The sequence below is a fragment of the Urocitellus parryii genome, chromosome X (assembly GCF_045843805.1).
Source record: "Urocitellus parryii isolate mUroPar1 chromosome X, mUroPar1.hap1, whole genome shotgun sequence".
Taxonomy (NCBI): domain Eukaryota; kingdom Metazoa; phylum Chordata; class Mammalia; order Rodentia; family Sciuridae; genus Urocitellus; species Urocitellus parryii.
The window spans coordinates 184191-207669 of NC_135547.1; the positions used below are offsets into that span (position 1 = coordinate 184191).

General features: G+C 37.8%; 2 protein-coding genes across 4 annotated transcripts in view; both read right to left on the reverse strand.

Annotated features, from left to right (window-relative positions):
* Positions 1-3057: 3057 nt before the first annotated feature.
* Smim9 (small integral membrane protein 9) lies at positions 3058-12019 on the reverse strand. The gene is made up of 5 exons (XM_026381958.2): positions 11001-12019; positions 6683-7410; positions 5797-5999; positions 4593-4722; positions 3058-3187 (listed from the first exon to the last, which is right to left on the reverse strand). Exons 3-5 carry the CDS (start codon positions 5936-5938, stop codon positions 3160-3162), a joined length of 300 nt encoding a protein of 99 aa, XP_026237743.1. The 5' UTR covers positions 5939-5999; positions 6683-7410; positions 11001-12019; the 3' UTR covers positions 3058-3159.
* A 103-nt stretch (positions 12020-12122) lies between these two features.
* The window catches only part of F8 (coagulation factor VIII), a 109790-nt gene continuing 98433 nt past the window's right edge, over positions 12123-23479 (reverse strand). For all 3 annotated transcript variants that reach the window (XM_077793788.1, XM_077793789.1, XM_077793791.1), the window contains one exon: positions 12123-12514. In XM_077793788.1, coding sequence (XP_077649914.1) covers positions 12359-12514 — 156 coding nt within the window. In that variant the 3' untranslated portion in view covers positions 12123-12358. The remainder of the gene's footprint in view (positions 12515-23479) is intronic.

Genomic DNA, 23479 nt, shown 5'->3' on the forward strand with positions numbered 1-23479 from the left:
CGTTATCTCTCACTCTGTACAAAAGTCAAGTCGAAATGGATCAAAGACTTAGAAATTAGACCACAAACCTTGCAACTGCTAGAAGAGAACATAGGTCAACACTTTATCATATTGTTTCTGGCTTTGACTTCCTTAATAAGACCCCTTAGGTGGAAGAAATAAAACCAAGAATATATAAGTGGGACAGCATCAAATTAACAAGGTTTTGCAAGCAAAGAAGACAAGAATGTGAAGAGAGCCTAAAGAATGGAAGATCTTTACTAGCTGTTCCTCTGACAGGTGATTAATATCCAGAATATATAAAGAACTCAAAAAACTCAACACCAAAAAAACAAATAACCCAATCAATATATGAACAAAAGTAATAAACAGAAACTAGTGAAAACAAACACAAATAGCCAACAAATACATTAAAAATGTTCAACATCCTTAACAATTATGGAAATGCAAGTCAAAACTAAATTGAGATTTCATCTCACTATAGTTATAATGGCAATGATAAAGAATACAAACAATAATAAATGCTGGTGAGGATGTGGGAGAAAAGGTACACTTGTATATTGCTGGTGGAACTGCAGACTAGCACAAGCACTCTGGAAAGCAGTGTAGAAATTCCTCAAAAAACTAGGCATAAAATCACCATATGGTTCAGCTATTCCATTCCTTGGTATTTTTCCAAATGAACTGAAATCATCATACTATATCAATACAGCCATCTCAATGTTTATAGCATCACAATTCACAATAGCTAAATTATGGAATCAACTCAGATGTCTGTCAATAGATTAATGATTTAAGAAACTGCCATTATATACACCACAGAGCTCTACTAGACTATAAAGAATGAAATTATGGAATTTGCTTGTAAATGGATGGGACTGAAGGTTATCATGCTAAGTGAAATAAGCCAGGCTCAGAAATTCAACGGTTGAATGCTTTCTCTCATATGTGGAAGCTACAGTAAAATTAAAGGAGGGAAGGGCTAGGGTTGTGGCTCAGCAGTAGAGTGCTCACCTTGCACATACAAGACCCTGGGTTCGATCCTCAGCACCACATAAAAATAAATGAATAAAGGTATTGTGTCCAACTACAACTAAAAAATAAATTTAAAAAAAATAAAGGAGGGAAGAACAGGATATCATATGAACAGAGGGAAGATCAGTGATATAGTAGAAGGAGATCTAGAATTAGAATAGAAGGATAGAAAAGGGGAGGCAGGGCTGGGGATACACCTCAGTTGGTAGAGTGCTTGCCTTGCATGCACAAGGCCCTGGGTTCAATCCCCAGCACCACTAGAAAAGAAAAAAAAAGTGGGAAAAAAGGGAAGGTAATGCAGAATGAATTGTTAAAAAATCATGTTATGTGAATATAATCATTATGGTTTTGAGAAAATAATAATTTGTTTTATTTTCATTTCACAATCATTACTTTAATATTATTTAACAGAATGTTAAATATGGCATAGTTGATATGTATATAGTCTTAGAGGCAAATACCTGTGTTCATCTCAATTTATTTGTTTCTATCAAATATATTTGGACTACCATTTTAAACCATAAGCCTTAAGTTGTTTGTATTCGTAACACATGGCTTATAAAAACAATCTTGTAGTGTGAACATAAAGATATGAAAATGCTTGACATTTGTTGGGTCTAAAATAAAAGCTACTTTTCTCTTTTAAAAAATCATGTTATGTGCATATACAAATGTACCACAGGGAATTCGACATATATGTGTAAGTACAGAGAACCAATCAAAAATAAATAGATGAGTGAAAGTAAGTCTAGCAGAGTAGAGGAAGGAGAATGGAGGGAGGGGAGAGAGGATGGGAAGGAACAGGGGGATCATGAAATGAAATTGAATATCATGTATGTATGACAGGATGAACCCAACTGCTATGTATAACTGTATTGCTTTAATAAAAAAAGATCTACCTTCAGCATACACCATGCAAATGGCAACCAAGAGAGTATGTGAGGCAATAGTTATATCTAATGAAATAGATTTCAAGTCAAAAGCTATTGCAAAAGCAATAAATATCATTATATAATGCTAAAGGAGTCGATTAATAAAGAGGACATGAAAATTGTAAATTTTACATTAGAGCACCTAAATGTATAAATCAAATATTACTAGAATTATAGGACAAATAAACAGCAATACAATATTAAAAGACTTCAACACCATACTCTCCCAAATGAACAGATTGTGCAAACAGAAAATCAGTAAGAAATCGAACCCGGGCCACACGCATGCCAGGCGAGCACGCTACCTCTTGAGCCACATCCCCAGCCCCAGTGGTACTCTGCCTTTCCCTACCTTATCTTCCGTGTCCTTGCCCCCTTATATTGTTAACATGGCAGATAACATGCCCCTTTTAAAACATGTGACAAATTGCATCCTTACTCTGATCTAAACCTCCTTTTGGCTCCCCTATCACCCTACTGAAAAGCCCAAATCATTCCAATAGTCCACAGGTGCTACTCTGCCCTGCACTCAGACAGGACATACATAAAAAAAGGTTATTGTTGACTGTTTTGTAACCTGTGCAGAATAAGGGCCTGGCTCACAACAGATGTTTAATAAGTGTCCTGGGATAAATAATTTCAAACTCAGAACAGCAAAAGGGAAAAGCAAAATGATTTTTGAACTATTAAGTACATTTATAAGACTGACTACATAGAAACACTATATATATATATTTTTGACAGTGCTAGGGATGAAACCCAGGGCCTCACACATACCAGGCAAGTATTCTACCACTAAGCCACATCTCCAGCCCTTAAATAATTATTACATGGGACATGATTAAATGACATATTAGATTCATTACATTAAAAAATTCCACATTCAAATTAGTTTGGGAAATCCTGCCTCTTTTTACTGTCTTGGAGAGATTTATATTATACTATCAAAGTTCTTAGAATTCTTAGAGCAAATAAAAATGTTTACATTTGCAATAGATACTACTTTTATAATAAAAACAGTAATAAGAGTATTGTATTTTTTTGAAAGAAAAATTAAGGCAAAGACAATTTAAGACAGAATATAATTTAATAATTTAATTTTAACATCATTTTAAGCAAACAACACATTTTCCATTGTCTTGAAATGTGGAAAACCAAACACCACAATTGCCCTAATCAGTCTTCTAGTTCTTCAGTGGACTGGTTCACCTATAAGAATACTGACAAAAGATAAAATGGTAAATGCTGAAGTAAGTGTACAGTCCTGTACACTCTCTTGGTCTGCATGGAATTACCATGTGATTTTTCCAAGACTGAATTTTTAGACAGTTGCTTCTTTTAATATGAATCAAATTATTTCATACAGGGGCTGGTGTTATAGCTCAGTAGTAGAGTTCTTGACTGGCATGTGTGAGGCACTGGGTTTCATCCTCAGCACCACATAGAAATAAATAAATAAAGGTGCACTGGTGACTAAAAATTTTTTTTTAAATTATTTCATACAAATTAGTGCTTTGATGACTTGAGAAAACAGTAAGAGTGTGTTTCTAATACAGTGGGATTGGACGTAGTGATAGAGAAGTATGATCAGATAGTTTTTCTTCTTTCATTTAAAAGTAAGATTTTTAAAATGTACTGATCAAACAATATAGTTACAGAAAGATTGCAAGTTCAGATAAAATGATAAAAATGAAAATAACAATAATTGAAACAATCTATTCACTATCACATGGAGATAAAATGTCTAATACTTTGATCAAGTCCTGTATGTTTAGTTTTAAATTACAAATTGGATTAAACTGCATATCCTCTATTATAATCTGTTTTCCATTCAATATCATTCCATAAATGTGACCACATAATCATTCTCTACATAAACATTTTATGACTATATAATACTCATAGTATAAATGCACAGTGGTTTTTTTTTATCCATCCCTAGAATAACAGACATTTAAGTTGTCTCCACTTTTTTCAATATTATAAACAATACTAAAATTTCCTTGTATGTATATTTTTGTATTCTTAGTGCCAGTCATTCCTCTGCCTCTACAGTACTTGGAGATTATCCAGGTTTCCATGCTGATTGCCTCAGGCAATAAGCTAGTGTAGAGATGAGCATAGAGGATATTTGCAATCCTTACTGTGAAATGCAATAAAAATCAAGGAGTATTATTGAGAGTCTTCCTTTATTTCTGTAACATTTAGAATTTTTAAATTTTTTTCTGTTGGATTAATTTAGTTCCTTTCATCAAAGGAATTATGTGTCTTATTTCTCTTTCTAGCAACCAAGTCAGACAGAAATGGACAAATGGTCATTTCTTGGTAAATACTGGTTCAATTAACAAATTTAGTTTAACTATATCTTTTTCCTTGGGAATCTCCTTGGCTTAATATGATTTATATACATAAATATTTTGTTAAATTTTCAGGCAACTGAGAACACAATTATACATGGTTACTTAGCCAAGGAAAGAAAATTAGGAGTTAAATCAAGTTTTGTTCCCCAAATCTTTTTCCTTAAAACTGTCCCTTAATTACAAATGTGCAGCTGTTAGGGAACCTAAGTGTTTCTGTACCCCACCCCTAAAGTTCTCCCCTCTTCTCATTCCTACGGTATCTTACGTTAGGCAACAGAGGGTCCCCATTAGTGCTATGGTGATAAGAAAAGCAAAAATGGCTGCTGGAGGTATGGAGCTCATGATGAGGTCCCACAGGTAATCCCAGAAGTTGCTCAGCCAAGACTTCTGGTCTCCTGTAGAAAGAGCAAGACATTCACTGCAGAAAGGTCAAGTAAATGATGGGGTTGGGATTTGAATCTTAGTTTGAGCCCCAACAGTTATCCAAGATATGTTCCTACAGTTACTCGGAATGTCTTACATATTTTGCTATGCTGCCTCTAAGATGTTCAAAGAGTACACATTATTTTAAAGAGGTATCCTCAGGTGGATATCATGTTTGCATCCTTATAGATCAAATATGAACAATCAACTGCCCTAGATAACTCTGCCAATACATATCTGCTCTAGATATCAATCTCTATCCTACATATCTGAAGGGTTGAATTTATGGGGTACTTTGTGAAAGAGGAGCATAAACTGAACACAAGAAAATGAAAATCTTCATTAACGTATTGTTTCCCAGAGTATGTCTGGGAGTTCTGGAGTACTTCAGGAGGCCTGGGGGAATTAATATCCCAGGAAGAGAAAAGAGAAACCCAGCAGCCCTGGGAGTAGAGGAGGAAAAGGCTAGGGCAACTGGAAAGAGAAACTTTGGGGGTATCTGCTGATCAAAGTAAAGCTTGAGATGTTGGATATTTCCTTTAGAAAATGGGGACAGAAGAGTGAGTATATTGTGATTTGACTCTAAGGAAAGAGGCAGGGGAAAACAAAAGTGGCTTCACACTTAGCTGAAAAAGTCCACCAGTCACCACAACCCTTTCCAGAACTGGAGCTGCAGCATGCATGTTGAAAGCATGGCTTTGGGAGCCTCTAGGAAGATCAGTGGACCATCATGTTTGCTTATTTCAAGTTTAACCTCCTTGTCAAATCTTCCCTTATGCCTGCCCAAACAACTTTGATTATCCCCATGTTCTTTGGGAGCATTTGTTAAATTCCATGGAAGGTTAGCATCTATGGTTTTGTCTAACCTACAAAGGGCTTGGTAGAAACTAGTTAAGTTAATGCTTGTTAAACTAAACTTAACCAAACCAGTATAGTTAGCTTTCTTGTGAACATTATTTCAAAACATGAAATCAGTTCTTCCTGACCTGCAACATGAATCTTATGTCTTACGAAGATAGGAACATTCATCCTAACAGCAAACACACCCCTTGAGTGTGGTTTCAGTCCTGCGTTTTCTTGAATTCCAAAATCATATAATGGCGAAGGAGGGGAAGCTACTGTCGCCAACAAGGAGCAAGTCAGTGAACACAACAGAAATACAATGCTCAGCAGCTTCTGGGGCTCCATGGACTCTTACTCTGCCAAAGGGAAATTTCTTTGTCCTTAGTTCTTTCCACAGCAGCTTTGTCTGAAAAGTTAGAAAGCAAGGGTTTAGTTGTTCTTCTTCTTTTTTTTTTTTTGGGGGGGGGGTGGTTAGTTCTTATTGAAAAAAAGCTTCCCACCTTTCACACACAGATAATTCACTGACTTATGTGGATGAATCCTGAACATGCTCAGTGGTCCAAAGTAAAATGTATTCCCACTCTAACATCAAAGCAAAACAAACCTTACTATACTGGTCAGGTCAGATGTCTATACTGCTCCCCTATGAACCTTCCAAAACTTAATCAATGGGAAACTTTTCATCTGTTCAAGCCAGTGCTTGTGCATCATCTTTGACTCTTTCACTTCCTCACCTTACCTACCAGAAAAAATCCTGTCAGATTTATCTATAAAATATATCCAGAATCCTTCTACTTAACACTACTTCTACTGGTACCCACCATCATCTCTGCCTCCCTTCACTCCCTTCTCTACTGAGAAGCCAAACAGATCTCATTAAATTGTAGGTCAGATTATGATCCTAGTTACTTCTCTGACTTCATAGTCTTCTCTTGATCATTTGGACTCACCTTCATTTTTACTATAATAATAATAAACCCCTATTTGATCCATTATATTTTGGGCTTTCTATTACCAAAGACATTCATAAGTGATACATTCATTTACTTGCTGATATACCTTAATCATGCCTGGTGGGGAGCCACTTACCTGAAAGTTAACTGAACACCAAGGTATCCAGAGAAGCCATAGAATTGGACCTCAGCACTCAAGAGTACAGCAGTCTTAAGAAGGTTGCCAGAGTCTTTCCTTTAGGCCTATGGAGTTCCAGACAGAATTCTACCACTCTTTATTATATCATCAACTGTATTTGACCCTCCCCCAGCCTCTATTCAACAGCTAAGCACCCAGACATCTTTTTTCTATCCCTGCATGCACATCTGGGTTGATACTGAAAACCATTCTTACTGTAGTTATACTTTCTTAGGCTTGAAGAATTCTAAGACATTTTGTTTGCCACATGGTATTTGCTACATCTTATAATAGTGTATATATGGGACTTTAATACATGATACACGATAAATATGGCCTTTCGTATCATATGGGGCTGGGGGTGTATGGTACTTGCATAGTATGAATGAGGTCCTGGGTTTGATCCCCAGTGCTGCAAAACAATTCTATATGGAGTCAGGACTATATGGATAAAATATGAATGGATATTTTTATAATCTTGGTATAGAAAAATATATTCTAAGCATGTTGTGTTAGTTAACTGTTCATCACTGTCCAAAATACCTGATAAGAACAACCTAGAGTAGGAAAAGTTTATTTTGTGCTCACAGTTTCAGAGGTCTCAGTCCATGGTCAGCTGACTCCACTGCTTTACATCTGAGGTGGGACAGAGCATCATGGCAGAAAGGCATAGTGGAACAAAGCTGCTGAGCTTATGACAGCCAGGAAGAGGGAGGGAGGGAAAAAGGAAGAGAGGGAAAGAGAGGGAGAGGGAGGGAGAATGTGGGGGAGAGGAAGGAAGGAAGGAAGAAGAGGAGGAAGAGTAGGAGGGGAGAAAGAAGAGGAAGAGGAAGAGGGGAGGGGGGAGGGGAGGAGAGAGGAGAGGAGAGGGAGAGGGGAAAAGGCAAGAAACTAGATAAACCCTTTCAGGGTATGCCCCAGCGAACAATGACCAATCCTTCAGTATTTGATTGAACTATCGACTGATTAATCCAACATATGGATTAATCCACTAACAAGATCAGAGCCCTAATCATAGCTTAAAATTCTTGGATGTAGTGGTGACCATGCTTTCAAAACATGAGCTTTTGGGGGGGGGGACAATAAAGAGCCATACCACAGCACATGATAAAATCCAAAGCCATAAATAAATATGCAGATAAACTTAACATATAAAAATGTAAACCTTTCATGCAGCAAAACAGTGTAAAAAGATAAAATATTAATGACAGATAAATTGAATTTCATAACATATATAACAGATGCTTATAAATTATTATTTTAATATTTATCTTTTTAGTTGAAGTTGGATACAATACCTTTATTTCACATATTTATTTTTATGTGGTGCTGAGGATTGAACCCAGGGCCTCGCACGTGCTAGGTGAATGCTCTACCCCTGAGCCACAACCCCAGCCCATAAATTATTTTTTTTTAAAGTTTTCCATGTAACGGGCTGGAGTTGTGGCTCAGAGGTAGAGTGCTCACCTAGCACGAGCAAGGCCCTGGGTTCAATCCTCAGCACCACAAAAAAATAAGTAAATAAAATAAAGATATTATGACCAACTACAACTAAAAAGTAAATATTTTTTTTAAAAAAGTTTTCTGCCTAAGAGCTGGGCATTGTGGTGCATGCCTGTAATCCCGGCAGCTTGGGAGGCTGAGTCAGAAGGATTGCGAGTTCAAAGCCAGCCTCAGCAACAGTGAGGTGCTTAGCAACTCAGTGAGATCCTGTGTCTAACAAAAATATAAAATACAGCTGGGGATGTGGCTCAGTGGTTGAGTGCCCCTGAGTTCAATCCCTGGTACCAAAAAAAAAAAAAAAAAAAAAAAAAGATTCTATGGAAGAATTAGCAAAAATTAAAAATCAGAATCCTATCAAAAAAAGAGCCAACTATGTGTGTGTATATATACATATACATATATATATGATTTCTTTATAAGAATTTGACCTTATAGAATTGTACAACTTGTTTTTACAGTCTATAGGAAGCTGTTGCTTCTGTGTCTGATGCTGTCACCATTCATTTGAGGGTTCTTTTGCTCAATTAGGATAGAAATCACAAATAACCAAAGTGTAGATCCATTTGTGTTTGCAACTCTCCCTACTAGTCTCTTAGCAAATGGAAACAGCAGCTATTGGCAGCTGTATGGAACTCTTCCAGCAACCAGAGTTAGCAGCTCCCACAGTTGTCCATTGCTCCCTACCAGTCCCCACTGCTCTCTGGCTGTCAGCTGTTCTCACTTTTCCTTGCCCTGAGTGCTGGCCTGTTTCAGTACCAGCAGGCTTTACTGTTACCAGCTCTTAGTGCCATCAGCTTAGCCTGCTCTATTCAAGATGGAAATCAAGAATAGACAAGATAAAAACATCTGAAAGAAGCCTTATTAGGACTTGTGCTGCAGCATAAGAGGAGTCAGTACATGGACTGATCCAATGATAGATGAAGTATGCTTCTATAGACAGAATGGTAGGCTCACACATGTGTAGTGTCCTGCTGGCTAACCACAGACTTTGTATTTAGTCATGGACAGGTGGGGCTCCTCATGGAACACAGTGGGACATCTAAGCAGCTACAAAGGGGCAGAGATATCCAGAGAGGCTGCAGGGCCATTCATCGGGAACACAGCTAGGATGGAAGAAAAGTACCTTTTGGGGGAACATTTAACCCTTCTCTTCTGAGTGCTAGGGCTTAAAGTCCACACGATTGATAAGAATGGAAGATGGGGTGAAGTTTAAGAAAAAAAAATACACACTGGCAGTCTGCAGGTACAAGCAGGAGCCCATAAGATGGGCTAAAATCTGCATTAGTTGCAAAGTTGGAAGCTTAGGGTACTATGAATGAGAAGTTGATCTACTTCATCAAAGAGCTAAACACACACCTTTCCTAGGATTTGGAAAAGTTTAAGGATCCAGAAAGAGCTGGAGAACCTGCAAACTTGGTCATTACCTTATGCCCATAAGTTAAGACAATAGATAGTGAGAATGTATATAAGCTAAAAATTGGTATTTTGTGCTTCTTTTCAAGTATAAAAAGAATATGGCTACTATATAAATTATCTATTGTTGCATGAAAAGGTAGCCCCAACTTAGCAACTGAAAATAAAAATTGACTCTTATAGTTTCTGTAGCTCAGGAAGTTTGGAGTGGATTAGCTGAGTGGATCTGGCATGGGGGAGGAGAGCTTTTGAAGAGGTTGCACTCACATGCCATTTGAAGGCTCAGGTGACCATACCCTGAAAGGCTTCATGCTTACTTTAATGTTCTCATATCACTATCTGAAAATTTTTAGTAATTTTTATCTTTATTCTTGTATCTTTAAGTGAGGTTTGATAGGACAATGAAGCATGTGCATGAACACACTAAATAAATGTAGTATAGAGGTTCCTTCCATTCTTTGCCACTCTACTTGTATGGTATTTACAATGCCCATGAATGTGGGAGTTCAGTGAGATTCAAAAGGGAGTATTAAGAAAGTATGCTTTCTTCTTTCTGCAGTCTCAAGAGGCCACTTTCTATTTCAACCAGAAAGAAGACAATGGCATTCCAGGACACAAATAACCGAAGACCCTTATCATTTACTTTCTTATTCCTGTTATTTTGATGAAATTGATGACATAGAAGGAAAGAAAAAGATAAGGTGACTAGTTATTCTTTTTCCTTTTAGCCCTTCATTACTCATCTGTAAGCTAACAGTAGTAAAGAAATCTAACAATTTAAATTAATTAGCATGAATTTTACTGTTCATATTGTGTAATGCCAGTTTAAAATGCAAGAGTAGTTAACTCATTAGCTAGATCAGCCAGCTCATTATACACATTTTATGCTTTCCATGTTATTGAAGGTGCTTTCTTTAATTACACAAGAATTCTTTCTCATCCAGATTCTGATGACATGCTCCATATTTCTTTCTAAACCTTCAGTGGTAGTATCCTCAAAATCTAGATTTTTTTGGGGGGGGAATACTGGGGGTTGAACTCAGTAGCACTCAACCACTGAGCCACATACCCAGCCCTATTTTGTATTTTATTTAGAGACAGGGTCTCACTGAGTTGCTTACGGCCTCGCTTTGGCTGAGGCTGGCTTTGAACTCATGATACTCCTGACTCATCCTCCCAAGCTGCTGGGATTACAGGCGTGTGCCACTGCACCCAGCCAGATTTTTAATAACAGTCTGTTATTGTACTCCACCTACTTCCAGGTTTCAAAGGAACTCTCATGTTTGTAGTTATTTTTTGGAAACACCTCATTTCCAGGTACCAATATCAACCTATTGCAACATTAAAAATTCACCCATACCTTAATATCTTAAAACAGCAAGCACTGTCTCACAGTTTAGTTGGATCAGGAATATCCCAAACGGCTTCAATCAAGTTATGTCAGTGCTCAATTTGAGGAAATATCTTTCCAAGCTCACTCATGAGTCTGTAATCAGACCTCATATCCTCACTAGCTTTTGGCTGAAGACATCATTTTCTTGCCATGTGGGCATTTCCATAGTATTGGTGACAACATGACACTGGTTTACCCAAGATTGAGGACTCCATGTGAGAGATTACAAGAAGCTGAGCAAAAAGGAAGTCACAGTCTTTTGTAACCTAGTCTCAGAAAGAGCATTCCATCAGTTTTTCTATTGATTAGAAGTGAGTTACCAGGTCCAGCTGACAGTAGTAGGCAGGAAATAGCACAATATGAATACCAGAAATCAGAAATCATTGGGATCATTTTAGAGGCTGCCTACCAATCTGGTTTTCAAGGGAATGACTCTATTATAAAGATTTCAACATTCCTTATATTAATCAGTGAATTCAATAAAAATCCAATTAAAATACCAACATGAGTGCTCAGAACTGGATAACTGACTGTTTTAAATTTGGGGTGACTAGAAGCAGATTCTGAGATGAAGATTCCAGTGCATGTATTTATTGAAGGCATGTGCTCAGAGGAAAACTGTAAGAGAATGCAGGAAGGACAAAGGAAAGAACTACACAAAATTTTGATTTCAGATGATATGCAGCTTTAGCTTGATTTCATGGAGTTCACTGGTACATAATTTGTACCTCAGACCTGACCTTCCTTGAGATAAGGGATTCAGACTTCGTAACCTGTCCCAACTTGGTACTTGGCCATGATCTTCCAGGGGTGAGAGCAGGCTCTGTAACCTTCTGGGACCTCTGAGTCATGTCTGGTATCTTCCAGTTCATTGATCCTTCCCCAAAAGATCAAACTCCAGGCTTCTGGTAGTGCTGAGTAGGATTAAACTACTTCTCAAACAATCCAGACAGTTTCTCAAATAGTTTTTTTTAGGTTTAACATTAACATTTACCTTGATTTCAAGAATTACTCAAAGTCACAGACTGCTTTCCCCACAACCTTTTTGAGGATTCTATAGTGTAAATCTAGTTATTTCTTAGTCTTGGATTCAGCTTTCTAGGGTTTTCCGAGTTATTTGTCACTTACATGTCTTCATATAAATGGCTTCAGGGCAGTATCTAGTAGGACTGTATAGTTTAAATTCATAGAAAAATAATGGAACCATAGACAGTGTAGGGTAGTATATAACCCAGAAGCCTGAGAGGGTTATTGGCCTTAAGTTATGAATTGTCCTGGAGCTAACAAGGGAAGAGAGGGGACCAACAGGGACTGTCATGAGCACCTCAGTAGACCTGCTGGGCCTCACATCCCAGAACCTCCAACCTCAGGGCAATCTGGTGTGTCCAGCTCTGGGGGTGAATTCTAAGGTAGCGAGTCAGTAATGGTGGGTCTAGAGAGTTCACCACAGGTGTGAAGGAGTCTTGATTTCCCTGAAAAACCTGAAAGAGGAAAGATAGCATTTATTAGTTGTGTGACAAGAAAACAATTACAATGTTTATACCACTCCTCCTCAAGGCCATTATCCTACTCAAGTCTCTCACACATATTTCCTTTTCCAACATGGCCCTTATCCTCCTTGGCATCCACAACAATGCCTACCACAAAGCACAGGAATTATTGTCACTTCCAATTGAACCCTGGGAAGTGACTAGATGACTCTGTTGCATGAATGTGGGCCAGGGAAAGTGTGTGATGTGTACAAGTAAGAGCATCCTGATTGGGGCTGGGGTTGTGGCTTGGTGGTAGAGCGCTTGCCTCTCATGTGTGGGACACTGGGTTTAATCCCTAGCACCACATTAATAAATAAAATAAAGGTATTGTGTCCATTTACAACTAATTTTTTTTTTTTAAAAGAGCTTCCTGATTGTCTGCTGTGAGGGCTTTTGCTCTAGTTATGCCTTATATTTGAAATGTTCTCAATCTCCCAAATCTCAGTGAAATTTAATGCTTTGCTGAGGGTCATACACAGCATGTATGATTAAGCCATCAGAAGACTGGAGGCAGGCCTCAGCCAGCTGACTTCTTAGTGCATTTGCCACTGCAAAAGGAATATGCAGTAAGCACTCAATAAATGGTAGCTAGTGTTATTTCTCAGATAAGCTGTTTTCACATATGTTGGTAGCAACTTTAGAATGATAGAAAAAGCAGCATAGCAAGGCAAACAATTTGATGGCCAGAGGGAGGGATACAGAAGGGAGAAGAAGAGGGAAGTGAATCCAGACTCCAGACACCTTGCCACACTGGGACTTTGGAGGTAAGCCCACCTATGAGCCAGCAGATGTTTGGGAAAATGAAAGTGTGAATATTGAAAAGTATAATTCATAGCAACTCTGAAATGCTGTGGGGTGGTTTTGGTGTGTGGGGGTTCCATAGTAATCTTAGGGTAGAGACCCCAGGCAAATGCAGAGAATAAGCAAGAGTCTTGGAAAACAAGAACCATATAAACAGGTGACTTCTCATCCCAGTACGTGCTCTTGTGAGGACAACCAGATTAGATGTTATCCAGAAGATCTGCAGAGATAGTCTCTGTGCAAACAAGGGACTTTGTGGGCCAAGGTAAGGGGAAAGAAGTGGTGAAACAGCAACCAAAGGGCTCCAGCTCCCTGGGGCTGCTAGAAGGACATCTCTCTGTAATCATCCTGCCTGCTCTATCTCTGCAAACTGTGTTGTGTTTCACTTCACATTCCAAGCAGGAAGGGACTTTTCCTGGCAAATGTGGTTTAAAATGTTTCTCTCAGTGTCCTGCAGTACAGATAAAAACACTAATCCCACAGAGGAAATCAGAACAAAATGGTAGGAAAAGAGTACAACGTGAGTGCAGACCTGGGGCACTAAAGTCAGAGAGGGGGAGAGAGAGGAGGAGAGAAAGGGGGAGAGAGACGGGGAGACAGGGGGGGGGAGAGGGGGGGAGAGAGGGGGAGAGAGAGGGGGAGACAGAGGGGGAGACAGAGGGAGAGAGGGAGAGGGGGGGGAGAGGGGGAGAGAGGGGGAGAGAGGGGGAGAGAGGGGGAGAGAGGGGGGAGAGAGGGGGAGAGAGAGGAGGAGAGAGAGGGAGAGAGCAAGTCACAGCCTCATGCAGTCACTGCTCACATCATGCAGGCAGGCAGGGCATTGCTGGAAGGACACAGAAACCTGCTACACCACTCTTAGCAATGGAGTGCTTTCACTTGGCTAGCAGCCTCTCTACTTGTGGACTGTTTTATAGTAAATGGGGCATGAAATAATACTGATCCTATGAAGAGGGTAGTTATCAAAACAAAGGACATCGAGGCCCTCTACTTTACTTTAGCTACATTTTTCCTCTATGTTCCCAACCCTAGATGCTTACTGGAAAGCTCCTTTCCTAGAGATGCTGAATTATTTGGTCTACTCAACCTAGCCCCCTTAGGTGGCAGCCAGAAGAATCTTCTCAATATGATTCTGGAAATGCCATATTCCTGATTAAATCCTTCCATGTCACTTAAAAAAATAAACAAACTTCTTAATTATGGTCTCCAAGTCCCACACAATAGGGCCCCTGCCCAGTCTCTTATCTCATTAACAATTGGATTCCCCATTTCACTGCATCACTGATCTCCTGGACCATGCCAGCTCCTTTTTTAACATGAGAGCTTTTGCATATATGATTCTCTCTGTTGGGAAAGGTTATATACCTCTGTTTCTCCTTCATTTATCCATTATTTTTTTATCCTTTGTGTTTCTGTTTAAATGACACACCTTTAGAGAGCTCTTTCTCATCAAAATAAGATTCCTGCTTTATTCTAAATCTCAAAATCATATTTGTTTCCTCTGTGGCATTTACATATTAAAGACCTATTGATTATTTTCTCTGTCTTGGTTAAAATGGTATCCACCCAATCTCTCTATTATAAATTTAGATAACAATTTCCCTTTCCTCAGAAACATTCTGTAGGGTAAACTTTGAAACTGTGTGAATGTTCTGTTCCCCAACAAGCTTTCATCCAATAGTTTTACCATCCAATAAATTTCCTTACAAGCATATCAATAGTTGCAAATTCCACTTCTAATTTTGTCATTTGTCCTACATTTATTAGTTGAAATTATTTTCTGAAGAAATGTTCCCTCTCCTCCTTTATTTATTTAGTTTTGTGTGTGTGGTACTGGGGGTCAAACTTATGCCTTTACTCATGCTAAGCAAGTGCTCTAACACTAACTTACATCTCTAGCCCTTTTTTATTTTTTATTTTGAGACAGGATCTCACTAAGTTGCTGAGGCTGGTGTTGAACTTGCAATCCTCTTGCTTCAAGCCTCCCAAGTCACTGGGACTACAAGTGTATTCCCATACCTGGCCTCCTTTATTATTTTTAACATGATTATGGAGGGGCTGGGGATGTGGCTCAAGCGGTAGCGCGCTCGCCTGGCATGCGTGCGGCCCGGGTTCGATCCTCAGCACCACATACCAACAAAGATGTTGTGTCCGCCGAGAACTAAGAAATAAATATTAAAAATTCTCTCTCTCTCTCTCTCTCCTCTCTCACTCTCTCTTTAAAAAAAAAAAAAAAAAAAAACATGATTATGGAGTCTTGGATTCTTTCTTTACTATGACTGCTGTAGTCTGTTACAACCATTATTCTTTTTGATGCTCAAATTGCTTCAAATTTGACCAATAAGAAGCCCTTCAAGTCAGCTGCTGTGTTCTTTTCACATGGACGCCATTTGTCTTTGAGTGCTACTTTGCATTCTGGTACATCAAGATGTTCCAAGATCACATGGCAGTTTCTTTGCTCTAGCCTTGGAATCAGTCACTTCTCAAGGGAGCTCAGATTCCTTTTTACTGGGAAATGATAAGAGACCAAGATCTGAGCATAGCATGTTCATTGCTACTGTGGTGTTATTTTTGTAGGTTCTCTCAGGAGACAGTGCTAGAACAACTTTTTATAAATTCTACAACTCTTATTGACACTTTTAATTCAACTCTAATATTTCCTATATACTTGCATTAATTTTCTAAGGCAGTTATAACAAAGTATCACAAACTTTGTGGCTGAAAAACAAGTTTATTCTCTCATAGGTCTAGAGACCCAAAGTTTGACGTGAGGGACTGAGTGAAACATACCATCACATTTAAAGCATTTGTCATGTCCACTCACATGCTACTTACTGGTCAAGTTGAGTCACATGGCTCTGCCCAAAGTCAGTGAGGTTTTTTAAGAAAAGAGGAAGTAAAAAGTCAAGAGCAATACAGTAATACAAGCTATCTCATATACCGTTTTCTGTTCATTTACAAATCCCTTCTGTTTTCTTGTTTCAACAATGAAAGGTGATTTTGTGTAGGCAAAGGTAAGAGGTTTGGGAAGCTTACTAGGTTTCTTAATCCAGAAGTACTCTCTACTGACTGCTACAATTTATTTAATAAATGGGAGTGGAAGAGGTTTGTGTGTCATGTGATTTAGTAATCCATTTCTGTTTTATAGGAGACTTAATTTCCACCATTTCTTTCATTCAGCATCTCTAGTCCCATACATTTTCACTCCCTTTCCTTACAGTTCTCCAGAAATCAATGCAGGTCTCAGAGTATTTAATCACTCAGATGAGGAATTTTTCTTTTTAGAAGTGATTTTATCTTGTCCTACCACTACTAGGCCCCATAATGACCTCTCCTCTTTTTTGCAGTCTCTCCTAGGCTCTCTCAAGAGCAAACTCTGAAGCCAGGTCTGTTACCTTTAGAAAGTTTATTTCCTACTTATAAATGGACACTCACAGTATTCTTTGTCTTCTTCTTATTCCCAGTTAAAAGAGCCAAAAACTCCACCAGAAGACTGCTAGTTCTATAATCAATAGGAATGATGAGAGTGGACAATTCAGTACTTGCCATTACCTACCTCACTGAACTGCTTAGGTATTTTTGGTTGGCTGATCTCTTTCAGCAAATTCATTATTGGTGAATTGAAAACCTATTGTTTTTTATATGTTGCTTTTACTATCCTTCTACTCTGCTAAATACATACAATACGGCAGATTAAGGACTAGTATGAATTCTTTTATACTCCTCTTGTGGAAAAGTATGTCTATTTGGTATCATTCTAAATTTGGGCTGGCCATTGGCTCTCTGAATCATTGGAGTATGACAGAAGTGATACTAGATTAGTTCTGGGCCTGATATTTAAAATGCACTGGAAGCTTCCATGCTGGTGTCTTGGAATCTAGTTCTTATGTAAGAAGACAAACAATTCTAAGATGTTGTAAGAGAATAAAGACATGTGGCTAAGGGTCAAAAGGATAAGATACCATGTGGTTAGAAAGGTCAAGGAAAACCAAGGCACTAGACATATGAGTAAAGAAGTGGATCCATCCATCCCCACTGATACTACATGGATCAGAGACAAACCAAGACAGTGTACAATAATTCATAGTCATCTTTAATCTGTCATATACAGTTTTGTAAAAAACTATATTGGATGGTCTAAGCAGTGCAGTAAGAAAAAGAAATAAAAGTTATAGGAAGAGCCAGCCACATCCTTCACAATCTTCTGATCCACAAACTTATAAGCATGTTTGGGGTACTTTGTTATTCAGAAATAAAACAGATAACTGGAACTGTGGGCATCCTGGTCTTAGTCTCAGTCTCCAAGACAAATCTATCTGTGTTTCACCATAAAATACAATATTTGTTTTATCTGATCAAATGATTTTTCTTCTGTTAATTCTTCTAATTTTTCTTTATTTTTAGTTTACTAATTTTTAAAAATAAGAACAGATGTTGAGAGGATCAAAGATGGCAGATCAGAGAAATGCATAGTATTGTAACAGGCCTCCAAGAGTGAATTAAAACAGTAATTCTGCAGCAGCAAACTGAGGTATGAAGACTAGGAAAACACCAGTAGGCAACCCAGAGAACTAGCAATCAGGTGAAAACCAAAGATGTTTTTTTCTAGAATAGAAGTATAATTCATAAAAGCAACAGAAGGTGGCAGCATCTGGTAAGCAGTGGCTAGGTGGGGGAGGGGAAACACCCCTCCAATAAGACAAAAGAATTTCTCTATTAAGATAGGCAGATGCCACTCTCCAGCACAGTTGCAATCAGAGAGTAAACAAACTCAGAAATAGCAGGCTCAACCAGTTGGAGAAAGCCCAACTGGCTCTCAACATACATGGATAAAGATAGCTTAAAAAGACCCTTTGTTTGGAGTTTCTAAGTAGCAGACTAAAAGTTGCTTCAGGTTACCTTTGTTTTTCATATTGTACTTTCTATTTTTCTATCACTTTTTTAAAAAAATTTTTTTGACTGGTTTTTGGTACAGTTGTGTTTTGAATACCCAATAAGCCACTGAGGCTCTAATATTCCCTGGGTTTGTAAGGGTTAATGCCTTGAGTTGATGTGGATCTATAACAAGAGACTGTAACAGAGACTGGGGAGATCTAGTCAGGGCAGCCACAGCACCAGATTCATTTCAGCCTCCAGAGCAGAGAAGAGCAAAGAAGACATTCATTAGCATCTGAAGGTCTGAAGTCTGGCATAAGTACTGTGACTCATGGGGGGGACAGACTGGGGTGATCAGGGTCAGATGGAAAATAAGGTCTTTCAATCCACTTTATCCAATCCCAGAAGGCTCTGGAGTATCAGCTTAGAATCCTACATACCTTCCCCCAGCACACCCAGTTGAGGGACTGAGGGTCTCAGAAGGAGAGGTACCATAGAGTCTGTAAGACAAGGAGAGCATGAAGCTCAAGGTAGAGACTATCCTAAAAAATTCAACTAGTTTGGGTCAGAGTTGAGGACAAATAAGCACCAGGAACCCTGCAATATAAAAGTTTCCTCCTAGTAGATTCTAAAATCAAATACTTCTATTTCAAAAACCTCAGCAAGAAAACAAAAAACCACATTTGCATCAACTGCATATTAACCAATTCCTAGTGTCCCCCCACAATTTATGTTTTTTTTCAAAACTATACTTAATTTTATGTATTTTGTCTATTAATTGAATATTCTCTCAATACCTCTATTCTCTCCCATCTCCATTCCCTTCCCCTCTCCTTCATCGTTTATACTCACCGCATTTTAACTTCTTTCTCCCTTCTCTCCTCTACCTTTTCATTTTTTTCACTGCATTTTCTTTATGTTTTAGTTTTTCTATTTGTATCCCTTCTTCCAATGCAATTTAGTATACTTTCATTAATTCTTAACCTCATCTGGTTCTAAATGAACTCTCACTGATGTTCCTCTTTGGTCAACAGAGTTGTTGACATCAGTAACAATAACTTGTATAGTATATGTTGATATCTGGTTTGATCATAAATAACCATGGTTACTAGCAGTTAATGTCTCCTTTCAATGAATTACTAGTAGTTGGAATTAACACTTTGGTGATGCAGATTAGATATATGAAAGCAAAGATATATTCCCAGCCTGAGACTTACTATTAACTGAAGCCTATAACCCCTCAACAAATTCCAAGGAATTAAAAAAGCTGATAGTCGAAGTGATCAATGAACTGGGGGAAAAAAGGAATGAAGTGAGAGAGAAAATACAGGAAGTGAGAGCATTTTAATAAAGAGATAAAGATTCTAAAAAAAAGAACCAAACTGAAATTCTGGAAATGAAAGACAGAATGAATCAAATAAAAATTCAACTGAAAGTCTCATCAATGCATTAGTTCACATAGAAAACAGGATTTTAGGCACTGAAGACAAGGTATATGAACTTGAAAAGAACTTACCTCAACATCATAAAGGCTATATATGACTAACCCAAAGCTAACATCATAGTGAATGGGGAAAAACTGAAAGCACTTCCTCTAAAATCAGGAGCAAGACAAGGATGTCCACTCTCATCATTCCTATTGATTATAGAACTTGAAATTTTAGCCACAGCCATCAGAATGAAATAAAAGGGATATAAATAGGAAAGGGAGATGTCCAATTATCACTATTTGCAGAGGGTATGATCCTATAGTTAAAAGAGCCAAAAACTCCACCAGAAGACTGCTAGAGCTAATAAATTTAGCAGAGTAGCAGGATAGTACAAAGCAACATATAAAAAACAATAGGTTTTCAATTCACCAATAATGAATTTGCTGAAAGAGATCAGGAAAACAATTCTATTCACAATAGCCTCAAAAATACCTACAAATGAGTCCAACCAAGGAGGTGAAAGATCTCTACAATGAAAATTATAGAACACTGAAAAAAAGGAATTAAAGAAGACACTAGAAAATAGAAATATCTCCTATGTTCTTAGATAGGCAGAATTAATATTGTCCAAATGACCATACTACCAAAAGTAATATATAGATCCAGTGTGACCTCCATCTATATTCTTTATCGAATAGAAAAAAAAAACGTCCTAAAAATTCATTCAGAAGAACTAGAGACCCAGAATATCCAAAGCAATTCTGAGCAAGAAGAATGGTGCTGGAAGAGTCCCAATATATGGTCTCAAATTACACTACAGAACTATAGTAACAAAAACGGCACTGTGTTATCACAATAACAGACATGAAGACCAAAGGGATGAAATACAAGACAAGAGACAAACCCACATCCTTACAGTCATCTGATTGATGCCAAAGGTACCAAAAATACACACTAGACAAGAAAATCTTTTTAACAAATGGTGTTGGGAAAACCAGATATTCATATATAGAAGAATGAAACTAGATCTCTTTTTCTCACCATACATAAAAGTCAACTGACAGTGTATCAAAGGCCTAGGAATTAGATCAGAAACTATGCACCTGGTAGACAAAAACACAGCATGAACACTCCAACACACAGGCAGTGGTATCAATTTCTTCAGTAAGATGCCTAAAGCTCAGGAGATGAAACCAAGAATTAATAAACAGGATGGCATCAACAGAAAAGCCTTTGCACAGCAAAGGAAACAAGAGCATGAAGAGACAGCCTATGGAATGGGAGAAGCTCTTTGCAAGTTCCCAATGCCCCCAGTGATATAAATACCTCCTACGGGGCCCCACCTCTTAAAGTTTCCACCACTTTCTAGTAACACCAAGCTGTGGACCAAGGCTTTTCCCCATGGGCCTTTGGAAGACATTCCAGATCCAAATTAGCACTCCAGCCTTTTCCTTCCTACAAGTTCTTTAATTCAGGTGAAAACCTGACTAACAATGTTCATGAATAATATAGGCCAACTGTGTTCCTTTCTAATATTGTCCTCATTGGGTTTTGTTGTCAAGGTTATGTTAAAATCATAAGAGAGTTGAATAATGTCTCATATTTTTCCATCTTTTGGAAGAATCTTTGTGAAATTCACATGATTTCTCTCTTGAATTTTTGGTAGAACATTTTGAATACCATTTGTATCTGGAGTTTTCTTTGTGGGAAGATATTTGAATACCAATTGAAATCATCAAATGTAATAGGCGTTTCAAGGTTTTCTATTCATTCTTCAGAAAGTTAGAATTACTATGATCGATTTTATAAATTTTCAAGTTTACCATTATAAGATTAATAAAAAAAATACCAATTTATTACTTCAGGATCTTTATTGATGTCTCCTCTTTTATTTCTGATATTGACTATTTGTACTATTTAATCTTGATCAGTGTTCTCAGATGTTTGTCAATTTTCAAGGAACCAACCTTTGGTTTTGTTGATTTTCTTTATTGTGTATATATATTTTTTCACTTTATTAACTTTAAATCTTGGCTATTTCCTTGATTATTCTTTCCTTTGCTATTGTCCCAGTTTCTTGAAATGTACCTTAGCTCATTGTTTTCCAGTTTTTCTACTTTTCCAATATATATGTGTACTGAGAAGTTTATTATCAGGCAAATTGGTAAAACCTTGTATATTATTTGTTTCTTTTCTCTTGAAACCTTGAGAATCTTCTCTTTATATTTCACCTTTGAGAGCTTTATTATTTCTTGGAATGGATTTGGTGAGTTAAATCTGACTGGTCACTGTTGACCTTCTTGTACTTGTATATTTGTATTCTTCTCTAGGTTTGGGAAGTTTTATGTTATTATTTCCTTTTCTTTCTCTCTTTTATAAACTTTTAAAATTTGCTCTAATTAGTTATACATGACAGTAGAATGTATCTTGACACATTGTACACAAATGGAGCACAACTTCTCCTTCCTCTGGGTGTACGGGGGGGGGGGCAGAGTCACTCCAGTAGTGTGATCATACATGTACATAGGGTGATAATGCCTGTCTCTTTCTACCATCCTTGCCATCCCCATAATCCCACCCCTCCCCTGACTCCCCTTTAAACAAACCAAAGTTTCTTCATTCTTCCATACCCCCCTGCCCTACTATGGATCAGCATCCAGTTATCAGAGAAAACATTTAGCTGTTTTATTTCATTGTCTTATTTCACTTACCATGATATTCTCTAGTTCTGCAAATGCCATAATTTTATTCTTCTTTAAGGCTGAGTAATATTTCATTGTGTATATGTACCACATTTTCTTTATCAATTCATTGTTGAAGGGCATCTAGGTTGGTTCCATAGTTAAGCTCTTGTGAATTGTGCTGCTATAAAAATTGATGTGGCTGTGTCACTGTAGTATCCTGATTTTAAGTCCTTTGGGTATAGACCAAGGAATGGGATGGCTGAGTCAAATGGTGGTTCCATTCCAAGTTTTCTGATGAATCTTCATACTGCTTTCCACAGTGGTTACACCAATTTGCAATCTCAACAGCAATGTATGAGTGTGCCTTTCTCCCCACATCCTCGCCAACACTTGTTATTGCTTGTATTCTTGATAATTGCCATTCTGACTGGAGTGAGATGGAATCATAGAGTAGTTTTGATTTGCATTTCTCTAGTTGCTAGAGATGATGAACATTTTCTCATATGTTTGTTGATCGATTGTATTTCTTCTGAGAAGTGTCTGTTCAGTTCCTTGGGACATTTATTGATTGGGTTATTTGTTTTTTTTGGTGTTAAGTTTTTGAGTTCTTTATATATCCTGGAAATTAGTGCTCTACCTGAGGTGTGTGTGGTAAAGATTTTCTCCCATTCTCTAGGCTCTCTTCATTTTACTGTTTTCTCTGCTGAGAATCTTTTTAGTTTGAATCCATCCCATTTATTTACGTATTTTTATTCTAACTGGTTATATATGACAGCAGAATACATTATAGTTCATATTACACATATAGAGCACAATTTTTCATGTCTCTGGTTGTACCCAAAGTATATTCATACCATTCGTGTCTTCATACATGTAACTTAGAGTAATGATGTCCATCTTATTCCACCATCTTTTCTACTCCCATGTTGTCTCCCTTCCCCTCCCTCCTGTTTGCCCTATCTAGAGTCGTCTAATCCTCCCATACTACCCCCCCCCAACCCCATTATGAGTCAGCCTCCTCATATTAGAGAAAACATTCAGCATTTGTTTTTTGGGGATGGGCTAACTTCACTTAGCATTATCTTATCCAACTCCATCCATTTACCTGAAAATGCCATGATTTTATT